The sequence below is a fragment of the Taudactylus pleione genome, unplaced genomic scaffold (genome assembly GCF_031769625.1).
Source record: "Taudactylus pleione unplaced genomic scaffold, aTauple2 ptg000366l, whole genome shotgun sequence".
NCBI classification, from domain to species: Eukaryota; Metazoa; Chordata; class Amphibia; order Anura; family Myobatrachidae; genus Taudactylus; species Taudactylus pleione.
In genome coordinates, this window is record NW_028284767.1 from 1244395 (window position 1) to 1268561 (window position 24167).

Genomic DNA, 24167 nt, shown 5'->3' on the forward strand with positions numbered 1-24167 from the left:
GTCACCAGACACATCGGACTGCATTTTAAATGCGCGGATCACTGCAAGCGGTGACCCGCGACCTTACCTGCTCCCCGTCGATCTGGGCGCCCGCAGAGTCCGGCTAGTACAGACTCTGGGGTCCCGCTGAGATCCCCAGATCTGTACTGGCGTCTCAGCGCCGGCGGGGTGACGGAGCGGCATCTTGGACGTCCTATGGACAGTCCGACGCTGCCGCTCTGAGTCCAAAAGTTAGAAAAAAAACTGAACATAAAATAAAAATAAAGCTTAGGGGCTGCTAATCAGCCCCCCCCTGCGATAACAATGACCAGACTCCGGCCGGGCACCAACTTAGGTGCCTCTGGCTTGGGGGTGGGGTTATAGGGAGAGTGGACCCAGTGCATCCTGGGAGCTGAAAGCTTTACCTGCGTGGTGCTCGAATTTGGTTCCCAACCTATACCCCAAGGTCAACTCTGTGGACCCTGAAGTAGAAAAATGGTAACTTGCGCTTAGGCGCCTTAGCAACTACAGGTCTGCTTTCCAGGCAAGTAAAACACACCTACCTCCCCTAAGCTGCATCAACCAGCCGAGTACACTGGCCTCATGGCAGAATTGCAGTTTGCTGCCGATGCCCGGCATCAGACGATAAGGCCTCGGCGGTCTAGTGAGGACGCTCCCGGGCCCTGACTGCAGCGGCTTCCAGCGCATCTCTGGAAGGCATGCGGGATTCCCCTTAAGCGAGGAATTGTGTCCGAGTCCCAGCATCGCTGCTAGCATGCTCATCCGAGACCCGCCGGAATCACCAGCCCTGTTACTGGTGTTGCGGCCTGGCTGAGGTAGATTGAGTCGCATTACATGTCTTAATTCAGACGCTTAGTACTGCCAACCCAAAAAACAAAATAAAAGCTTAGGACTGCCTGAGCAGTCCCGTTACAAAGGTGCATCTTAATCTTGTTGCACCAAACGAACAACAATGCCTGTAGCTAGGGGTGGGGTATATATGGAGGACGACTCGGGGCATCCTGGGAGCCGAAGCTTTAACTGTTTGGTGCTTGGAGCTCTCCAACCACAATATACCCATGGTATCCCTATGGACCCTGAAGAAAGGGAGGGTTTCTGGGGGGACCATTTGGAAGTTGCAGCCAGGAAACAGTAGAAAGCACCTTGCCGGTCAGAGTGTGGGTGATGGTAAGGCACCCCTAGGCTAGAACAGAAGCTAAAGCAATGTACAATGTGGCATAATTTTATTATTTTTTTAATTATTTTTCAGATACCCATCCTGTATAGCACCAGATATCTAGAGGTCTTTGAACCCAAGCGAATTGTGCAGTATGAAGGAGTCACTTGTACAATTATGGACTGTACAGACCTGTTCTTTGAAGTGCAAGCAAAGGATCGTTCTAGGCCTTCTTCTACTCACCCCTCTAGAAATCATTATTTAAGACGTGGGTATGCCATTGCCTCGTCCAACGGTTTCATCACTTTTTCATCTAGTGTACCATTTGGAATAGCCACTAAAGTAATGGATGGCCAACCACAAGAAGAACTTTATGCAGGAATAACGCCACCGTTAGAATTTCCACCATTCATGCAAAATGTTCCCGTTCAGCTAACAAATCAGCAACAGGAAATGAGCAGACAAGTCCTAAGCTTCTTGAGTCTCATAGACAAGGCACTAAACTTCCGCTTTTTAAAGTGTGTTTATCCACAGAATATGGAAGCACAGGTAGATCGAGCTTGGATAATATGTTGCTACTTGGCATGCCTGCTTCACAATCCCATGGGATTATCATAAAACTTAACAGATGTATTTTGCTCAGGATACATTAACTAGCAAAATACTTAACATTTCTATATTTGCACTATAAATCTTCATTGTATTTCACAAGTTAATCTGTTTTTGGAAATAGTTCACTAGTTTTAGCAGATCCTCCTATGGTATAAACATTCCTGGTTTTAGTTTTCTGTGTACTTAAGCGTCCTCACACAAGATTCAACTGTGATTTAATGGATGTCTAGCTCAAGACCAGACAACCACCGATAGCCATACCTACTGTAGAGTAACATCAAAGGCATGAAATAAGCAGTTTTGCAACCATCAATGGCCAACCCTGCTGCGGGGAGTGACAGGCCAATCAGGAAAGATGGGTGGGGCTAAATTTCATTTCGTGTTGAGAATAGAAATCCAGTTTCCTCATCAGAGATTCAATGGCAAAACCATCTTCCAACGGTGGCAAATCCTATTCTGCTCTACAAGAGTTTATATAGAAATGGTTACCTGTATAATTTGCATAATTTTGCTTAACACGTTTATTTCCTATTTTTAGAGAAAAGGTAGCAGTTTGGAACCTTTTGCCTATGGCTACCAAACACCTTAGCACCCCCTACTCATCAAAGACCAGACGATAAAGCAGTCCTGTCACCTACATAGAGGAGACATCCTAATCTTAAGAATGTAATCTTACTAATTGACTAATAACAGGCACCTCATGAATGTTCAGCCCTTAACATTAGGAAGTTTTACCTCAGTGATGTCACAGGCTCCAAGTGATTTGATAGGCTGCATATGAAGTCATCCCACAGAATGCCCAGGTGTGAGTGGTCCACTTTAAGCAATGTAAGTAGGTGTTGCAAGAGGGTATATACTTTCAATAAGTTAGTAATCTGAATGTACACAATCAATGCCTTTAATAATTCCCTCCCTTCATAAAAGCAAACTGCATTTTAGATTTGGCGATGGACACATCCATTACCACTAACGCAAAAATATGTATAAATCTTATTACAACTCAACTTAATACAGTTGTAGGGAAGAATATTTTTAGTGCACCACTAGTTTCCTGTATGGTAAGTTTAAAAAGGCAGAATAGCTTGTACTGCGCTAAAGAAGATACATTTATGAATAACATATTATAGATAAAAATGAACTTGTATTTTTTTGTTTAATGGTCCTTAAAAAAACATTGATTGCCAATGCAGGCAGACTAGCGTTACAGCCAGGAGTGGCATAAACAAGCAACACTACAACTGATTACCTAAGGGACTAATCCTTCTATTACTTTTAAGAAACGGGATCTATTTGTTGTAAATTGAATAAATAAGTTGTGAAACTTTTTGCGAAGACATAATATCTTTATTGTGTACAAAGCATAGACAGTGAGTTTAGTTCTTGTATCCTCTACTGGCTCTGCGCCCTCTGGCACGCTCAAACTTTCTACCCTTAGAGCGAATGTAGGGCCTAAAAAAAAAGAAAAAAAAATTAGTCAAAAAGTTATGTAATGGCAAAACAAGTAAACGATAGTACTACAAATCCTTCTAAATATGCTGCTCCTGTGGAATGCTATTCAGATGCGCAATTTTTTCTTGACCAAATAGGCCTTAAATAAACAAGTGGACCTAATGGTGGATACACATGAAAGCTATATCAGCAGATCGAGTGATCTGCAGATATATCTTTAGATGATGGTCGTTCATACACACCGAACGGCCATCATCTTCCCGGCAGCTGCGGGTCCCACAGATGGAGGGGTGGTCGGGGCGTTTGTATGCGCGCGCTCCAATGGACAGATATGTCTGCAGACATATCTGTCCATTGGCTTTGCAGCACTGCCAATGCAATATGTCTGAACGACACGGGTCACAGACATATCGTCTGTAAACACTGGCCGACGGCCAGCAGATATATTGGCTGATCGGCCAGTGTGAACAATGGCAAACTTCAGAGCAGAAACTCTGCTGCCTGTTCACCAAATCAGCTTATCTGTGCGGTCACAGTTCACATGGTTATTTGAGCAGGCAGAGCATATCTAATTCTCTAATCCACAGCAATAATATTGGTAACAGAGCACCAGCAGATTTAAATAGTTCAAACACGAAGTAAAATTTAAACTTCTAATACTGCACTAACAAGAAATGGCATCTCATAATAGCTATGATCAGGTTTCATAGAACTCTTCCTAATGCGTAAAAAAAACAAACATGCCCACAAGAGGGCACTGTCTCATTAGTCTACAGCAGGGGTTCCCAAACACTGTGCTGTGGTAGAATTGCAAGGGGGACATGGGTTGGTGGACCAAATTTAATTTTTTATGGTCAATGTGATAGGAAAAATCAGTGCTGGCGGCTGCCCATCATAAAATGTGTGGACAAGCAGAAGTGCAACCCTGTCCTTCCTCACATAATGAAATAAATTCTGTTTACCTGTTATTCATTTATGATGAATGTCTAAATAAAAACACTTGGCTTAGGGATACCGTGAAAAGTATTATGCTCTAGGACACCATGATTCAAGGAAGTTTGGGAACCACTGGTCATAACCAGAGTTATGAGCAATTTCACCAAGTTACTTATTAATGTATGCCTGATCTGCAGATTATCGGCAAATTGCATACTGTATGGCATGGCCACAACTGATCAGCGATATTTGGACAGTCTGGCATGAAAAATCTTCCAAAATGCCCGACTGATCCTATCATTGGTCAGCTGCATTTGGCAGTGTATTCACTGCTGCGCCGACTGACATTTCCTCAATTCCTCCCCAGGGGAGTAAAGCAGATATTGTAGCTATATACACTGAAATACCCCGATGCTTGGCCACGATATCTGATGGGTTTCAGGTGGTCAGATAACATGTCTGTTTGTCTGGCAGACATTTTCTGTGACACAGTATGCCCAGCAAAAGGTACTTAAAACAAAGTCCTCCGTTTAGACAAGGTTGCATTACACAAACCGAGCAAACATTATAAAGTATATAACACAATGGACAATACATCTTTAACCACTCAACTGACTCATCAAATCCGAAATTGCAGGTTTTTTATTTTTTAAATAGTATTTTTAAGAATATATTTAAATATTATATTACATTTTTTTAATCCATCTATGGGACATTTGGGCACCCCCTCCCCAACCCGTGTCCAGAAGCCACCTGTAATTTCACTTCCCACACCCCCATCGAAAATAGCACCCCCCCCCCACCCACGTCAAAACTTCCCCAGCAATGTCAGCCCCCACTTCCATAGTAGTAATAGGTCCCCATGGCAGAGCCCCCACAATCAGCCCCATAATTCATTTGAAATGTCAGCAAGAACAGAAGGCGGAAGACACTGCACAATAGAGATTTTTGGCTAGTTAATCTAATCACTTTATAGACAAAACTTACTTGGTATGACTGTGTGGGGTGCCAGGTGCCTTGCCAAAGTGTCTGTAAACCTCACGTGCCTTACGAGGTCCTGATGAGGGAGAGGGAGAAATTAGTTACGATCCACTTTTTGGTTGTAACAAAGTGTACCAGAAATGCAGTTAGTAATATCCGTACATCCAATATAAAGTCTAACATTAACAGTACAACCAATATACTCTAAGCCATGGGACGAGGACAACAAAGATGTGAGGTTTTGGATCTTGGCTGAAATTCTGTGACTTCTGCCACCTCCAACAGGACACTATTCACAAGCAATGGGCTTGTATGTAAAATCACAGAACCCACAAACTTAATAGGATAACACTAAATAGCTATCCAAGTTTTATCTGGTCTTAAATCAAAATAAGTTACCACAAAAAAAAAAAAAAAACCCAATAGATTCTCTTATTGAATTTCAAGATTTCCTATACAGAGGAATAAAAGGTAGTCTAAGTTTTGGATGGGTAATATACAGGTTTTATAGTAGTAACAGTATTAAAGTCAGTAAGGCAAAAGGGCTATTTTATATTGTGAGATTTACTGGGCTATGCAATGTATAGATATATACACAAACATAAGTAATTCACATTTGTAAAGCAGTGTGTAGAGTGAAGTTGATAACTAACTGGCAGAAACATTGGCACACACTGCTTCATATTTGAAGATTAAACCTCACTTAGTTCTGGACCTGTGGAATAAACCTCATTATCACAACCAATATCAAAGTTGGTCTCAAAATAAGATGCAGCGTTTTAATAGACACACACAGTATTTAGCGCTGCAGTGTTCTACCCAGGCTGTTTTTTTGCGGGCCCGGCATAACGCTGCCAGCAACGGATGCCTTGTGTAATGCGCATGAACGATGGTCCGTCCTTTTGCTAAAGCCAGAAAGGCAGTGCCGGATCCCCAATGCCATTAACGGGGACCCCATCACTCTTGCAATCTAAAGATAGAGAATGATGCTGTGTCAAACAGCTGTAATCTTAGATTACTGCGGTTTGATAAATCCAGAAAGGGTGGCATAACCCCTTTAGCGAGCGCTATACGGGTTATGCTTAGTTGATAAATGGGGGCCAGAATGATCCAATTACCATTCACATAATACATGAAACAAAAGAACACAAGCATAATACAGTCTAATCAGAATAGTATTGCTGAAGAAAGTCTAGCCTTGTGTAGAATAAATCTTGAATGGTCAGTGTACAGACTAATGCTAAATTCCTTATATCTTCAGACATCTGGTAGAAGTCCATTTGGAATATATGCTTTTTAGCATTCCTGTTACATGTTCATATCTTTGACATTGAGATAAATTAAAAAAAAAAATTATAACTCGATTTTTTATTATTTCATCACGTTATAACTGACCATTTTGATCAGAGGATACAGAACAATTAATCTAAAGATAAATATTGGTAGGCCCACATCCTTTTTATATCAAGTGTATATAAATCAGTTGGTGTGCAATGGATATAGTCATATTTCTACTGCATTGGATTAGCCCTTTGATATGAAGGGTAAATTAACCAGATGGTCTGCAGAGAATGCAATATTTCCTATTTTAGAGCTAGGTAAGAATTCAACAGAGACAATTCAGGATTTATCCTACACAAGGGTGGTCTTAATAATACAATTCTGATTAGACTGTATTAAGCCGGGTACACAGTGGAGCGATGATGGGCCGATATGCCATTTCGTAACATATCGCCTACATTGCTCAGTGTATACGCATGATTGCGCGCTTTTGTGGTCGCCAGGTATGATGTGCTGCACATCAAACCTAGCCATATATAGCTAGCAGCCAGTGCATTGTTAATGAATGCCGTAACAGTGATCGTTCCATTGTCCACTAAAGTCGTCCTGTGTGGACGCACAATCACTGTTAACGGGCATCCGTTCCGATGTCAGAGCGAATGCCCGTCGCTCCAGTGTGTACCCAGCCTTACACTATTGATTTGTTTCATGTATTGTGTGATTGGTAAAGTTGGACCATTCTGTGAGGACACAACATGTAATCTATTTGTCCATTTAATCAAAGGGGGTGGAGTGTCACCTATCCATTTTCAACTAAAGTTGCAGTGGTCAGGGGCACTTTTTCCAATTAATCTATTATAATATAGAGAGTTCTCTCCTTCATCCCTGCTGCAATCAAGCTCTTTTTCAGTATCCGAATTATTGAAAGCAGTGGGGATGCAGATGCCTGACCTTTGGCTGATCTGGAGAACCAGCACAAGCCTCTTACTTAAGATCTTCCTGTTAAAACTACCAAAGAATAATCTGATTCATATGTAACAGGAAAGGGTATAAAATAAAAATAAATAAATATGTTGGATAGTTACCCTTTTATTCCATTATATTTCTGACTCACCCAGAATCCATAAACTTATTTTTAACATGAAAAACAAAGTTGGAAACTTCCTGTCTGAAAACGGGCAACAATATTGCCCAATTCTGTTAGAACAATGCAAGGTGGGTAACATATGTGAGCAATTCATAAGTATATTAAAAATATGAGATATGGTAAGAACTTACCCTTGTTATCTCTATTTCTACGAAGTCCATAGGGTTCCACAGGATACCTTGGGGTATAGGTGTGACGTCAGTCGCTGGGCACCATAAAGTTAAGCTTTTCAGCCTCCCAGGATGCACTAGGGTCCCCCTCCTATACCCCGCCCCCGAGCCAAGGCACCTCAGTTAGTTATCAAGCCATAGGCCGGAGGAGGAGAAGGAAGAGAGAGAAAAAAGATCTGGACACATACAAGAATCACATTCTCACCAGAGCAAAACCCATTTGCAGCACAGGTGCGACAGGGCGGGAGTCCTGTGGAACCCTATGGACTTCGTAGAAATAGAGATAACAAGGGTAAGTTCTTACCATATCTCATTTTCTACTTCAGGGTCCATAGGGTATCCACAGGATACCTTGGGGATGTCCCAAAGCAGTATCCTTTAAGGGTGGGGACGCTCCTGTGCAGAAAGGAGAATCCGCCGCCCGAAGGAAGCATCCTGAGAGGCAAAGGTGTCAAACCTGTAATACCTCACGAAGGTATGGACAGAGGACCACGTAGCAGCCTTGCAGATCTGAACTGCCGAGGCACCACGTCGAGCTGCCCACGAAGGACCCACAGACCTAGTGGAATGAGCCTTCAGAGAAGGAGGGACCGGTAGGCCTTCATGAAGATAAGCTTCAGAAATAGCCATACGGATCCAGGCTGCCAAAGTTTGCTTTGAAGCAGGCCAACCCTTTTTACGGAAGCCATAGAGGACAAACAAAGCGTCCGACTTCCTAAACGAAGAAGTGCGGTCAACATAAGTCCTTAAGGCCCGCACAACATCCAAAGAGGCCTCACCCACGGAAAGACCCGGTGAGTTAAAGGCCGGAACAACTATTTCCTCGTTAACATGAAACTGGGAAACAACTTTGGGAAGAAACTCGGGCCGAGTGCGGAGCACTGCCCTGTTCCCATGAAAAACCAAGAAAGGGGGTCTACAAGAAAGAGCCCCTAACTCAGAAACACGTCTGGCCGAAGCAATGGCCAGAAGGAAAACAGTCTTAGCTGTTAGCCATTTAAGATCCACTGAGCCCAGTGGTTCAAACGGCGGTCCTTGGAGAGCCCTCAGGACCACAGCCAAATCCCAAGGCGCCACAGGTGGAACAAAGGGCGGCTGAATGCGGAGAACACCCTGCATAAAGGTGCGCACATCCGGGATTGTAGCAATCCTACGGTGAAACCAGACAGATAGGGCCGAAACCTGTACCTTCAAAGAAGCAAGGCGAAGCCCATGATCTAGTCCCGCTTGCAGGAAGGCGAGAATCCGAGACAGACGAAACTCCCGCGGTGCATAACCTCTCGGTCGACACCACTGGAAGAACGTATGCCACACGCGATGGTATATCCTCGCGGAAGACGGTTTCCGAGCTCGTAACATGGTACGCACCACAGAGCTGGAAAACCCCCGGGACCTCAGCATGGCCGTCTCAACAGCCACGCCGTCAAAGACAGCCGAGTCAGGTCCGGGTGAAGGCAAGGACCCTGAGACAGAAGGTCCGGTCGTAGCGGCAACCGCAGAGGACTGACCACGGACAGACCCTGAAGGTCTGAGAACCAGTGCCGTCTGGGCCACGCGGGAGCTATCAACAGGAGCGTCCCTCCTTCCTGTTTGAATTTCCGGATTACCCGTGGAAGAAGGGAGACCGGAGGGAACAGGTATGCGAACCGGAACGTCCACCGGACGGACAGAGCATCCACCAGAGACGCCCCTTCGTCTCTTGTGCGAGACCCGTACACCGGCAACTTGTTGTTGTGCCGGGACGCCATGAGGTCGATTTCTGGAAGACCCCACCTGTCCACCAGTAGTTGAAAAACGTCCGGGTGCAGGGACCATTCCCCCGGATGAACGTCCTGGCGACTTAGAAAGTCCGCCTCCCAATTTAGCACTCCCGGGATGAAGACCGCTGATATGGCCGGAAGATTGCGCTCCGCCCAAACCAGGATCCGAGAGACCTCTACGAGAGCCGCCCGACTGCGAGTTCCTCCTTGCCTGTTTATGTAGGCCACGGTGGTAGCGTTGTCCGACTGGACCTGCACCGGGCGACCCTGGAGAAACCGCTGTGCCTGCTGGAGAGCATTGAAGACCGCACGGAGTTCCAAGATATTTATTGGAAGCTCCGCTTCTGTCGGCGTCCACCTGCACTGGAACAAGTGTGGACCCGAAACTGCTCCCCAGCCCCGAAGACTGGCGTCCGTTGTCAACAGGACCCAATTTGGAACCCAGAACGGACGTCCCTTGTTGAGGTGGGTCGTCTGTAACCACCACGCAAGGGACAGGCGAACCTCCTGGGTGAGCACAATCATCTGGGACTTCAGAGACTGAGGCAGCCCGTTCCACTTGGACAGGATCAGGTGCTGCAGAGGTCTGGAGTGAAACTGGGCGTATTCCACCATGTCGAACACCGACACCATGGAGCCCAGTAACCTCATCGCCGAGTGTAAGGACACCCGGCGGCTGTGCAGGCAACTGCGCACCCTTGACTGTAAAGCAGAGATCTTGTCCTCCGTCACGAAGATCCTTTGCTGTCCCGAGTCCAATAAGGCTCCAAGATGCAGAATCCTCCGAGACGGGATTAGAGTGGACTTCTGCCAGTTGATTAGCCAGCCGTGCCGTTGCAGCAGTGCAATGGTCAGGTCCAAGTGGCGTAACAGGAGCTCTGGAGATCCTGCCACCAATAACAGGTCGTCCAAATACGGCAACATGCGGACTCCCTGCAGCCGCAGAGAAGCCGCCATGACCGCCATCACCTTGGTGAAAACACGTGATGCTGTTGCCAGGCCAAAAGGTAACGCCCGAAACTGGAAGTGGTCGCTGCGGATTGCAAACCTGAGGAACTGTTGATGGCGCAAAAGAATAGGGACATGCAGGTAAGCGTCCTGTATGTCCAATGACACCATGTAGTCCCCAGGTTCCAGCGCCAGAATGATGGACCGTAGGGTCTCCATCCGAAACTTCGGGACCCGCAAAGACTTGTTGAGTGCTTTGAGGTTGAGAATCGGACGATATCACCCATTGGGTTTCTGTACCAAAAATAGATTTGAATAGAAACCCTGGCCCCTCTGGGAGAATGGAACAGGCACTATAACTCCAGCCTGGAGCATAGTGTGCAATACCTTCCGCAGCTCCGTAGCCTTGTTCCGGTCTGATGGTAGACCCGTGGTGAAGAAGCGAGTCGGGGGTCTGTGCCGGAAGGAGAGGGCGTATCCGTGGGAAACCACCTCCAGAACCCAAGTGTCTGTCGTAGTGGTCGACCAACACTGGGCGAACTGTAGCAGGCGGCCTCCCACCCTGGGATCCCCCAAAGGGAGGCCCGGACCGTCAGGCCGCAGGCTTGTCATCTGGCTTGGGGGCCGGACGTCTGGTACTCCATGCCTGTTTCCGGGGCTTGACCGATTTCTTAGGGCCAGCCTGTCGAGGAAACGACTGTGGTTTGGGCCTGCCCTGGGCCCTAGATGACCGAAAGGACGATGGTCCCGAACCAGAAGGAGCAGCGGCCGACGGGAGACAAGCAGATTTGGCTGCCGCCAGCGTGGCCACAATCTTATCCAGATCCGGACCAAAGAGAACTTCTCCGGTAAACGGCAACGCTTCCAGACCTTTCTTGGAATCTGCGTCCGCCTTCCAGGATCGCAGCCACAAGGTGCGACGAGCAGCTACCGCTGCTGAAGAAATTCTAGACACCAGAGTACTAATGTCTAGAGCCGCCTCGTTGATGTAGGTGGCCGAATCACGGAGATTGCCAATCAACTCCGCCTGTTCGGCCGGACAGTCGGATTCAAAAGAAGCCTCTAATGAATCCGCCCAGCGCTCCATCGCTCTGGCAACCCAGCAAATGGCCATAGCCGGCCGTGCTGCCCCCCCTGCAAGGGAATAAGCGGACTTCAGGCAGATTTCTACCTTGCGGTCCGTAGCATCCTTAAGGGAGGACATGGATGGCATCGGCAATGTGGCACTACGGACAAGACGGGTCACGTGAGTATCCACCTGTGGAGGGGATTCCCACTTAGCAAAATAATTATCCGCGAACGGATAAGCCACCGCCAGGCGTTTCTGCGGGTGGTATCTTTTGCCAGGTTGTTTCCACGCCTCCTCTAAATGGTCCACCAACTGACCCGAAAGAGGAAAGACTGTGGCATCGCCCTTCACATCTTTGAAAAAGGCATACTTAGATTTAGCCGCTGGGGGAACTTCGTCCTCAATCACCAAGGCTGTGCGGACCGCCCGAATAAGTCCAGGAATACATACTTTGGACTTAGCATCAGCGTCCTTAGTATGGAGAGGTTCCTGATCGTAAGGATCCAGAATCTCCCCATCATCAGACGTCCCTTCGTCATCCTCATAAGGAGCGGACAGAGACGCCACCGGCCTTTTATGAGGCCGCATCACAGACTCCCCTTGCAACACATCCGACAAGTGCTGTACAGAACTCGTCAGGGAGTTAACCCACGCTGGCTCCTGAGAACCCGGGAGCGGGGAAATAGGGAGACTGTGGGGTACCACCAATTGTCGTGGGAACCCCTGCATGGGTGACGACACCACAGACTGCTGGGACAACCCCATCGGAGTAAACGCGGGCTGCAGAGCTAACTGGCCCACTAAAGCTGTTAACGCCTGAGCGAAACAAGCCCAGGGCGGCTCCTGTACCGGTGCTGTAACCGTAATAGGCCGCGCCATGGACAAACACTGCCGGCAAAGGCCCTCCGCGCTACCCTCCCCCTCCGCTAACGGTACTTTGCACGTGGTACACTGTAGCCGGAGGGGAAAATCACTTTCAGACATGATGGCACCACGTATGTGACCTCTCTCACCAATTAAGTATTAAATAGGCGAGAGACCACCCTGCAGCACCGCACCGCAAGGGCTTAACAGGGACAGTAATAAAGCTGACCGTTTAGAGAAGAAAAGTTACAGGCAGCGCTAGCACAGTCACATACAATGCAGAGAAATAACAATTCCTGCACTAACAGCGCTGATCAGTCAACTACACAGACACAGGGCCTGGTAGGACACAGCGCTGCATACACAGACCTGAGCCACAGCGGAGGAGAGGTATGCGGGGGGACCCAGACCACGATGCTTCCGTCCAGCGCTTCCAGCAGCGTTCACCATGCGTTCTGGAGAAGATGGCCGCCGAGGAGCAGAGAGGAGGCTGGCCTGGGGGAGGAGCGCTGCCACAGGACCAGTCGGCAGCATGCAGAGAGGGCTGTGTGCAGCGGGGGAGGCGCCGGCTGTGAGACAGGGAAGGCGCGCTCCCCTGGCATGCATTTAACCCCTGGGACGCCGCAGCGCTACCGCTCTGCTGCGGTCCGCTGTCCCAGGGGGTAGTGGAAAGCGCAGGTTGGTCGCCTGGCTCCACGCTGCAGCCAGTCCCCAGGGAGCCCCCTGCCTGGGGACTTAGGACCATGTGACCAGCGGGGACCCACCGCGGGACCCCGCTGCTTACCTTTGTCCCCCTTGGATCCGGCCATGGTCCGGAACATCTGGGGTCACCGCTAGCTGTGACCCCAGATGCTCACCAGCATCCCCGGATCGGTACCGGCGTTCTGGTACCGGCGGGGGTGTAGGGAAGACAGCATGGACGTCAGGACTGACTGTCCATGCTGTACATCCAGATGTGCAGCCACAGCTGCACTGAAGAAAGCTTCAGGGGCTCTTCTAGCCCCCACTCCGACAGGTGCACCCGACGCCGGCCGGGCACCAAACTAAACTGGGGTGCCTTGGCTCGGGGGCGGGGTATAGGAGGGGGACCCTAGTGCATCCTGGGAGGCTGAAAAGCTTAACTCTATGGTGCCCAGCGACTGACGTCACACCTATACCCCAAGGTATCCTGTGGATACCCTATGGACCCTGAAGTAGAAACAAACATTAAATCTGAAACTGGTAATGTAATGAAATTTGCTATGCCAGTTAAACAGGTTACTTTTTACTTAAAGCACAAAACTACACTTACCTGACAACAAAACAGTGTTCTGGCCTTTAGGGGCAGCAAGGGCCAGCTGGTCAAAGGTCAAGATTTGGCCTCCAGATTTAAGAATTCTGCTTCGTGCTCCACTGGACACTTTAAGTGCACAAACCTAAGATGAAAAACTTTTTAGCTATATTTACCCAAGCCCATTTAATGGGTCATACATATCCCTAAAGGCAAACCGCATGAAACTAATGTTTATTGCTACCAGTGCCAGGGAACAGTACAGCGGGGATATGTCAGACTGACAACGTTTGGTTGCCAGGTCACCAATGCAGATGCCTCGGTATCCCCCTTCTGTACACCCTGGCATTCCCCACTTTATCCTTCAGCATCTCCCTGTGTCACTTTTGCAGGAATTGCACTTGCCTGGGGCTTTCATTAAGAGGGCAGATGGGGTAAATAAAATAATAAAAGGATTAGGACTTGCTTTTTAGTGCACGCAAACAGTGACTGTGACAAGCAAATGGCAACAGGTACCTAAAAGTGATGTGTGTGCAGAATGTAAAGAGATACAGGCATAAGGATTAACCATCAAGTACTCAACTGCTGAGCTGTCATTAACAGCTACAGATCACAAGGAGGTATGGAGTACCAAGTCTGCATGTTTGCTGTGCGGAAGACACGATATACAAGCGTTTCAACAAGATTTATTTAATACAAATGGAGTTTCTTTGAAATAGGGAGGTTACCCTTTAAATAGTATTTTAACCCCAACTTCCTCCTTCCCTACATAAAAGGATGGGGTCTCTGCCCTGCTTTCCACTACTGGTCATATAGAGTTAGCAGGATGTTCCTTTCAAAACATAAAAGCTCTGCTGACCACCACTGGCACCACTTGGGCCTCTCCAGATCAGAAAAGATCTGATTACAGCACCCGTGGAGAAAAGCCAGCTACTGATGGACAGTCGTGGATTTGGTCACAAATTAAAAGGGAATTTCCACAAAATATTAACACTATCTAGAAGTACAGAGAGTGTCTTATGTGACAATCCAGACGATATGGACTCTAATAATTCCTCAGGCATGACACCCTAGAGTATTTAGAATATTCACTGTGCAAATGGCTCACTGTACAAAACACAGAACTTACTAGTCTTGACAATTTTTGCTGAGTTTACAAATAGTATATACTGCACCTTAAGTTTGGGGATATCCTGAATCCGGACATCGTCGGTAATGCATCCCACCACCACAGCAGTCTTGCCATCACGGCCAGGAAGCTTCATCTTGCGAATCTATAAAAGTAAAAGAATGGATTTGCTCAAAGTGTTGGCAGCCCCAGGATAAAAACGTATTGGGGACAGAAGAGGCCTGTCCGTTTAAAACACAATCATGACTACCTAATTATTTTTTATCAATTCTCATTTTAAAAAGGGTCCACCACAACTGTGGAACTTTCCAAGAAGCAATATCATTTGTATGTATTTAGCCAACATCAAACCAGATATAAGGGGATTTTGAAACAATCATGTTTTACCATCCCTTGTGATCATTTACCTTTACCACTGAGCTGTCTGCAACTGCAACACTCACAGAGCTAGAAGCATGTTTGACAGCAGCGACAGAAGTATGGTCCCATTGCTTAATCAGGAGACAATATATTATGTGGTAGGAGTAATATTAACCACAGCAAATTCCCCTGCATATACCAGCATATGAAACTTTTTTTTTTGTGTTACTATAAATTAAGAGTTTGCCATACAGAACAGTGCATCTCTCCATACCAAAAGTGTAACCCAACCATGGTTAGTAAGCACCCCTTTCAAAAATGCACTTCCAGTACTGATGTTGGAAGAGACACTGTGGATTTTAATAGTTCCCATTTATAAAAGCAATAACACTCCATGTAAACTATTTTATTAGCCAACTGTCAAACTCATTAGCAGAGGAAGGCAGCAGTGCATCATTCCGCATTTATTGAAGCAGTTCAAAGTGGTGTATAATCACAAATATGCCATTGAGATATTTTACTCCATTTCAACTCCACTTTTGCATATAAAATCTTGACATCTTGTGCACAGTACCAGAGCCAGCTGAAGTGGCCCAAACAGAAGGAACGTACTTATAACCAGGGAAATATCTGTTTCAAGAATTACATATTTTAGCACGGGCAATACTGCGTAGAACAGTACAGAGATGCATAACATACATTATACCGCTGCAACCATACCAAGCAGAGAGCAGCTCTCAGTATTACAGTGACTACATTACAGTGCTACCTATGGAGTACAGCACATCACTGCTACCTGCATGCACTTATTAAATAACCCAGTGAGCCAAAGACAAGGAATGGATTGAAGATTTAATAACTTTAAGTAGCCTACCACAAACTAATACAACTATGTATTACACAACAACTCCACAAATACTCCCAGTACATCTAGTCACACATCCTTACACTCTCTATATATGTACCAATGCTATCAGGGCAAAAGTAAAAGGTGCGTACACACTGGGCGATTAGGAAAGACCGTACGCTAACGACTTTGTACCCATACAGTTGTTCCTGGTCCTCTGTAGTGCCTAGACTGAACGATATGTCGTTCAGTGCAGGCACCCTCCATCATTCCTGAACATGACCAACCAGTCGTTATCGGCAGATTGGCCTGCATATTCAGGCAATGATAGATGCCGGAAACAACCTGCGGGACTGCGCATCGCTGGACGTTCCCAACAGTGCACGATTATGATTTCGTAATTGTGCAATCGCTCAGTAATATCGCAAAGTGTGTGCGCACCTTAAGTCAAAAGACAGGGAAGAACACTGTTCAATGCATCAAGGTGAAGCACTAAGCTATTTTCCTGTGAACAGTTGCATATAACAATGTTACAAATACTGACTTAGTCGCAGAGTAAACTTGTTGCTTAAAACGCATTGCATATAATCTAACAGCTAATACAAAAACATATCAGGCACATTTGAAAAACATGTTCCTCAATAGATCACATCACTTATATACCAAATAAAATGCTCTGAACAGTACACCCCACTGCGCTTGGAGAAATTCTCCATCCTCAATACAAATGGATGAAGTTTGCCTGCAGAAGAATATTATTTTGGTGCAGTCCAGTTACCATATAGGTTAAAGCAGAATTTGAGTTGGCAGATCGGACAGTACTGAATATGGGAAATGCTACCATCCAACCATATACAAAGTAACCAGAAATAACTTTCAACATACTAGTAGGAATATTTGCTTACCAAACGAGACAGAGATAGGGGAGGCCTGTTGGTGCGGCTCATGAATAAACGTTTTAGCACCACTCTATTGAAACTGGAGTTGGTACGTCGGGCCAAGAAGCGATAAAGCTGAAAAAAATAAAACAAAACTACATAAGTGATCATTCACTTTTCATCTATACAGTGAAATATTTGTTACAGTAACTCACAAATATTACTGACCTTAACCAAAAGTCTCAGATAGATATCCTGACTTTTTGGCTCCTTTCGCCGCACCTTGCGGTCTTTGTTGTGGCGGATATCTACTCCCTAAGAGATAAAGAAAAAAGCAGACATTTTTTTTTTCAGTTTAAAAATTGTAACAAAGAAAAAAAATGTATGACTCTTTATAGTTTACTTTAACCCATGTCACAATTAATAGTTCCTCTTCTATGGGTGGCAATAAGTGGTCCAGCAGCTGTTGTAGAACTACACATCCCAGCATGCCCTGCCATGCTAAAACTGTTGCAAGGCATGCTGGGATTTGTAGTTTAACCACCTGGAGGGCCGCTTATGTCCACCCCTGCTCCAAATGGTAACTTAAGCTGTGACATCAGCAATTAATAGATATAAAACCTTCAGTACATATTGTACAGATTACACTAAGGCAAGTAATGGTGGTGACATGGATCAGGTCAGGTGTAGGGCACTGGTATTGCCAGTTATATTCTGCCATGTACAGCTTATAAACAATTATAGATTAGTCTAACCTCACATCTTCCTAACTTTAGGCTAACACTCCACTGTGACTGTATCATCCATCATCTTCAATCTGGCTGGACTGATATTCAAAATGTAGCACCTATCCTTGTGTATCAACACCTATTTCCCTATAGATTGTAAGCTTTTGCAAGCAGGGCCCTCTTACCTCTATGTGTGTATTACCCAGTTTTGTTCTATTAACTTTGCTTCCAATTGTAAAGCACAACATATGATACGCTTTATAAGGAACGTAATACCGAAGACTAGTTACTTATATTGTCAATTCCTTAACCCTTTGAAGCGCAAAACAAGGCAGCTTATAAAGCAGATTCTCACATATAAAAGTGGTTGGATCTTCTGGACACGCACTATTTAAAGTTGAGTAAGGAAGCTCTAGTCTACAGTCACAAACTATATGGTCAAGTCTCAATAAGTTCGGCACAATTTTATTTGCTGTGTATCTATGTGCCTAAATGATATGAGGCATTATAAGCACGTTGTTTTATCCTACACACTTCTATAATACTTAACACATACAAATAGAATGAAAACTTGGCGATAAAACAGGACAGACATCCCTCTATCTCATCCAACGTGTATGATGATGATGAGGCGGATTGGAGTCACAGACATGTAGGTAGTGTAGCTCAGGGTGAGACTACAATGTGCACATAAGGACCCCGCATAATGCCTGGGGGTAGGCTGGATTGGGGCACCGCTAGCAGAGCCCTCTTGTCTCCGTGTCTGGGCTCATCACTAATCTCTATGGGACATACGGCCGCCGGGGAACACCCTGTACTACATCGCTACCCGGCGCCCGATGCCGCCCCAGCCCGTGGCCCAGCAGGGAGACGATACGGCCAGAGGTCCGGTGAGTGCCACCGGCGGGACAGGGAGAGGAGATGGCAGCAGATTAAGCTTTAGCTCGGTCTCTCACCATGATGGCGGCTTTAGCAACAGCGGCTTCTCGGGAGGAAAGGAAAGAGAAGGGGGAGCCGCGGAGGCTTATGGGAAAGCACACAGAGACAGGAAGTTGTCAGTTAGAGAAGACGCTCTATTCACTTCACTCTATGGTCACTGGCGGACTAGTACATAAAACGGTTGCTGGCGACAGGAGGATAGACTATATAGCAGTTTTGGTCATAGAAAGAGAGATGTATCAAACTTCCTTCCAAAGAGGACAGGTGGAGAAGTTGCCCATAGCAACCAATGAACTATCAGTTTATAACGTGCTAGATAAATGATGCCTAGAAGCTGATTAGTTGCTATGGTCAGCACCTATACTTGTATATCCCCATCCTGGAACAATTCAATCATCGTAAACCCCAATGGTCGCGATGGTCTTGACCATCGCAACCATCACCCATGTCGATCGCTAGAGCTGTGGCTGTTAACCCACAGCTTAGCGATCGACAAGGAGGCGGTCGTTCAGGAGGCAAGAGGCTGCCCTGATTCAGCGCGACTGCTTGCAACTAACGACCGCCTCTGAATGAGGTCCTCAGTGCTCTTTATCCTACAGAAGTTGAGTAGATGATTCAGGGTCCATTGCAACTAATTTACATATGCATCGTATGTTTCTTTTTTGCTAGCTGCTGTGTTGATACTGCCTTTTATTTCTGACTGTCAGTTATAACTATCCCTGTTTTTTTCTCCTCATCCCTGTTACAGGTGGTGGTGGGGGGGGGTTTCTCTGTACTTCACATTTACTGGTTATTTGTGAAGGCTGTCACATTACATTGCATTATTACCTTTATAATTGACATGTCAAAAGGTAAAGAGAAACAGGAGGTTGAGGCCCCTGTGCTGGTTTCATGTAAATCCTGTTTGGCGGGCTTGACCCCTCAGGACTATATACAGGATGGTTTATGTGCTGTCTGTTATAAAAAACCACCTCACCAGTCCGGTATACCAGCCCCTGAACAGGAGCTATCCTGGGTGTTCTCCTTGTCTCAGGTGATGACGCAGCTAGTGGATACTCCCATACTGCTTCCTTTTGTAAGATACCCACAGCAGTTTCAGCACGCTATGTTTGCCCCCACTCTACATCCTTCTTGGATGAATGTTTATGCTCACCCAAATCAGAGTATGGCTCAGTCGGCTGTGGCAAACAGACCGGTAGTCACTAAGGTGCCTAAGCGGAAGTTATCTTTTTATCAGTCTGCTCAGCATGTAGATTCAGATGCATCATTGGAGGAATCAGATGGTGCACCAGGTTCTTATCCAGAGTCTATCTCAGGAGAGGAGGACCATCCTTCGGCAGTGGATGTCTCCTTCTTTGGTGAGGGTGGTCAAATCAATCCTAAATATACAGGATGATGAGCCAGCTCCTAGACAGAAGGCTCCAGTGTTTAAACACCAGAAGATGGTAAAAGCTGAGTTTCCTAAATCTGAGCAGCTCACTGAACTTATAAAAGAGGCATGGAGTAACCCGAATAAACGGTTCCATGTTGCGAAAAGATTAGCATCTTTGTATCCTTTCCCAGCTACTGAATGTACTAAGTGGAAAATCCCTCCTACTCTGGATGTTCATGTGACACAATTAATCAGGAGTGCTACGTTGCCTATTCCATCAGCATCTTCTCTCAACCACTTAACTGACGAATTCTTTTTCCAAAAACCGTTCCGAAATTGTCGGGTTTTTTTATGATTGAATTAGGTCAGGAACAGCTTTTTAAAAAATTATCCAACACGATTTTGTAGAACAAAAATATTTTTTTAAACTCTGTATACCATAAAAATCGCAATTTTTATGGTATATAACAGTGATGGCCACCGATAGAAACATCGATTGTGACCACAGCTGCCGATGTTTCCTTAACATTGGTTGGAGGCTGCCATATATATATTTATATATATATATATATATGCACACACATTATGGCCAGGGTTCTGCTTTATTCATGGGGTGGGGCTTTCAAAACTGGGGGAGAGGCTGCTGATAGAGGAGGTGGAGTGAGGGAAGGACAGCGCTGATAGTGCTGCCTTCTCTGCCCGGTGGCTGCTGCTAGCCGGAGTAGGAGGGAGAGAAGTACAGCGCTGCCTTCTCTACCCTGTCAGCAGCCACCGGGCTGCTGCTAGGAGGAGGTAGAGAAGGACAGCACTGTCAGCGCTGCCTTCTCTGCCCTGTCCTCTCGGCAGCAGCCGGGGGGGGGGTGCGCCGGCGCTGGGCTGGCCGATCACTGCAGAGATCGGCCCACGGGGAGGGACAAAGGGGGTCATTCAGACCCGGTCGCAAGCGCTGAGCGCTCGCAACCGGGTCGATGTTCCCCCACTGGGCATGCGCATGTCGGAGCCGGCTCCGACGTGCGCATGCGCGAGACCCGGCTCCGACGTGCGCATGCGCGAGACCCGGCTGGCAACGGGCGCTCCGTCACTAGGGGTCTCGCACCAAAGGGGGCGAGCTGTCGATGGTGAGTGACAGCTCGTCCCGTTTAGGAGGTGGGCAGGGGGCATGGCCGGCCAAAAGGAGGCATTCCTGAAGGAACGCTTGCCGTTTGGGGGCGGCCCCACTGACATCACCAGTGATGTCAGTGGGGAGCTTCCTGCTCGATCAGAGCAGGAAGCTCCCTGGGCTTGCAAGTGCCGAGACCCAACCTTAGGGTCACGTCGCAAGCCCCGATGGTCGGTCGCTAGAGCTGTGAGTGCAGTGATCGGCCCACGGGGAGGGACAAAGGGGGTCACTCAGATCCGGTTGCAAGCGCTGAGCGCCCGCAACCGGGTCGATGTTCCCCCACTGGGCATGCGCATGTCGGAGCCGGCTATAAAATAATTTTCCAGCAGCCACCCACAGAGCTTTCCTGACTGGTCGTATCAGATACGACCATGTCAGGGAAAGCCCAGTCTGGTATGGTCGTATATGATACGACCATGCCAGGAAAGTGGTTAAAGATCCTACAGATAGAAAAATTGAAACATGTCTTAAATAAGTATTTTCAATGTCTAGAACTGTTACTCGACCAGCTATGACTGGGACTTGGGTATCCAAGGCTGTTGAAGAATGTACTGGGGCATTGGAAAATACCCTACCAAATGCTACTAGAGAACAACTGACATTTCTCCTACATACAGGAATCAGTCTTTTATTCGGGTGAAGCTGCAATAGATGCCACACTCCTAGCTTCTAAAGCATCGTCAGCCTCGCTTGTGGTTCGTAGAACCCTTTGGTTAAGGTCCTGGAAAGCAGATACGTGGTTAAAGAAGGCTCCGGATTCCTTACGTTTTTTTGGAAATATGCTTTTTGGAGCAAAATTAGATAAGATAGTGGCTACTCTGGCAGCTTCTAAATCTGCAGGTCTGCCATCAACAGCTACATTAAAGTCTAGGCAGTCTTCCTTTCGGTCCTTTCATCCTCAGGGATGAGCAAAAGGAAAGTCTTCCTCCAGACCATCTAGTTTTCGCAGGACCACCAAACAGCAAACTAAGAGGTCCTGGCCGGCCAGACGTCCAGCTTGAAAGCCGGATGACAGATCCTCTGCCTAATGGGGCGGGCCTACATCTAGGGATTTCAGGGTGGGAGGCCGACTGTCACGGCCAGGGTTTCTCGGCATAGTGGTCACCGGGTATTACCTGTGAGGTCGTTGTGGCGGGGGGTCTCTGGCAGCAGTGCTGGTGTTTGGCGAGGGGCATTGGTTGCGCGTGGTTCTGTGCGGGCACATTGTCACTAGGCCTGGTGAGGTCTGGCGGTGCTACCGTTCCGTTGGCTTTGCGGATGGGGGGCTGTGACAGGTCATCACATCTTTCAGGGAAGATCTGCCCATAATCATTCTGGAGCTTTGAGCAGTAGACAAAGCACTTATCAGGGCACAGGACCTACTCCAGGGCAGGTCGGTCCAGATCCAGTCCTACATGACCACAGTAGCCTATCTGAATCATCAAGGAGGCATGCAAAGTCACGCAGCCATAAGGGAAGTGACAAACTGTCACGTTTGACTTCAGGAAATCCCCTACTAAGGGGGTGAAAGCTGAGGTCCTGGGTAGAGGGACAATCAGAGGCGTGGAGCATGTATATACGATCTCCTCATCCACAAATATCGGATATTGGCAAGCCCTGACCAAAGGCGCGGAGTCTAACCTGCTGGGATGTGATCACCAGTGACCACTCCTAGCGGTATACGGGTTTAAGATGCACCCAACAGGCAGGTTGCGGCCCTTTGGTCAGGTATCCGATACCCACGGGAATAGAGATAATACAACAATCGCCCAAGAGGTATACTTCAGGAAGAAGCACAGCTGCACAAGGAGTTGGTACTTGTAATTGTTCACAGGTAAAGGGTTTTTGACGCACTGCTGCATAAAGAGGTGGCAATTGTAACTGCACACAGGCAAGGTGTTTTGACGCACTGCTTCACAAGGAAGATGGTACTTGTATAGCACACAGGCAGGATGTTTGGACACATTGTTGCATAAGGAAATGGCACTTGTATGGCACACAGTCAAGCTGTTCGGACGCACTGTTGCACAAGGAGATGGCACTTGTATTGCACACAGGCAAGATGTTTGGACGCACTGTTGCACAAAGAGATGGCACTTGGAGACTCGAGGGTGGCACGATAAGGGAACCTGGAACAAGGTGATGGCAAGTATACACAAAGTAGCAGCAACGTTGCACAGACAACTTCCTGCTGTCCAGAGACTGGCTTTATACCCTGAGGTAGCAGATCATTGGTGGACAGCCAGCGTCGCTGACCACCACCATGCTACCATTGGGTAAAGGGTAGTCAGGTGATGAAGACTGTCATGGCTGCGTTCATGACTGCAAACACAGTAACCAAGGCATGGCACAGCTCATGGATGTCCACATGGCTCTTAGGCATAATGCTCAGCGCGTCACTTGCTGCTGCACCTGACCACCCGAGGGATCAGGGGAAGCTGAGGTGAGTAACAGCTGATCCTAGGCCACAATCTGACACAAATGTTCTGATATGGGCAGAACGTCCTCTTCCGGCTATCTCAGCAATTCATCCCTGGAGTCCTCAACTGGGAAGCGGACTTGGAGTGGGCTATCCAACTGGGGTTTTTTCAACTACTGGTGAACAGATGGGGCCTACCAGATGTAGGGCCTAATTCAGACCCGGATGCTAAGCCGCGATCGCTCACTGCCAAAAGGGGCCGGGTATGCAAATTCCGCGATCGCACTGTGTGGCGTAAGGACACCCTCTATGTCTTAAAGAGCGACGGCAGTGAGCGAACGCTGGTGTATAAAGACACCCACTTTCCTGTCTTAACACATGTCATCTCCAGGAAGTGTATGATTAATCGGTAACATCGAGAGCCATCGGAGCTGCACGCAGAACTTGAGGTAGCCCTATCCCGCCACAAGTATTGCGATCAGTGCTGACTAAAATACAACCAGGTGAAGTGTACAATGATGCCTCCATGCTAATTATGCACTCCCTTTAAACACCATTTTCACACGCCAGCGTTCGCACCACCACTCCCCCGTTCACAAACACCTTCCCCTGTAACCACCCACAAATGGCAGTCACTCAAGGTAGCGCTCAGTCTTTGTGCTACGAGCGCACGATTCCCGATCGTGCACAGACGGGCATCAATCACCCATAGTG

The 24167-nt window shown here is 47.2% G+C and overlaps 2 protein-coding genes across 2 annotated transcripts in view; one reads left to right on the forward strand and one right to left on the reverse strand.

The window, feature by feature from the left end:
• Positions 1-3094, forward strand: part of LOC148508417 (uncharacterized) — a 28130-nt gene extending 25036 nt beyond the window's left edge. Inside the window, exon 5 of the mRNA XM_088444530.1 lies at positions 1250-3094. Within this exon, the coding sequence (XP_088300656.1) occupies positions 1250-1774 (525 nt within the window). The 3' untranslated portion in view covers positions 1775-3094. The remainder of the gene's footprint in view (positions 1-1249) is intronic.
• Positions 3091-18648, reverse strand: RPL18 (ribosomal protein L18). The gene is made up of 7 exons (XM_088444531.1): positions 18542-18648; positions 17086-17172; positions 16885-16992; positions 14819-14917; positions 13665-13788; positions 5141-5210; positions 3091-3217 (listed from the first exon to the last, which is right to left on the reverse strand). Exons 1-7 carry the CDS (start codon positions 18542-18544, stop codon positions 3142-3144), a joined length of 567 nt encoding a protein of 188 aa, XP_088300657.1. The 5' UTR covers positions 18545-18648; the 3' UTR covers positions 3091-3141.
• Between the last annotated feature and the right edge of the window lie 5519 nt (positions 18649-24167).

Excerpts from the sequence above, each read along its gene's own strand:
- RPL18 (XM_088444531.1), bottom strand. Across the intron at positions 16,993-17,085 it reads ATCTGAGACTTTTGGTTAAG|CTTTATCGCTTCTTGGCCCG; the intron begins GTCAGTAATATT and ends TATTTTTTTCAG. Across the intron at positions 3,218-5,140 it reads ACCCCACACAGTCATACCAA|GCCCTACATTCGCTCTAAGG; the intron begins GTAAGTTTTGTC and ends CTTTTTTTTTAG.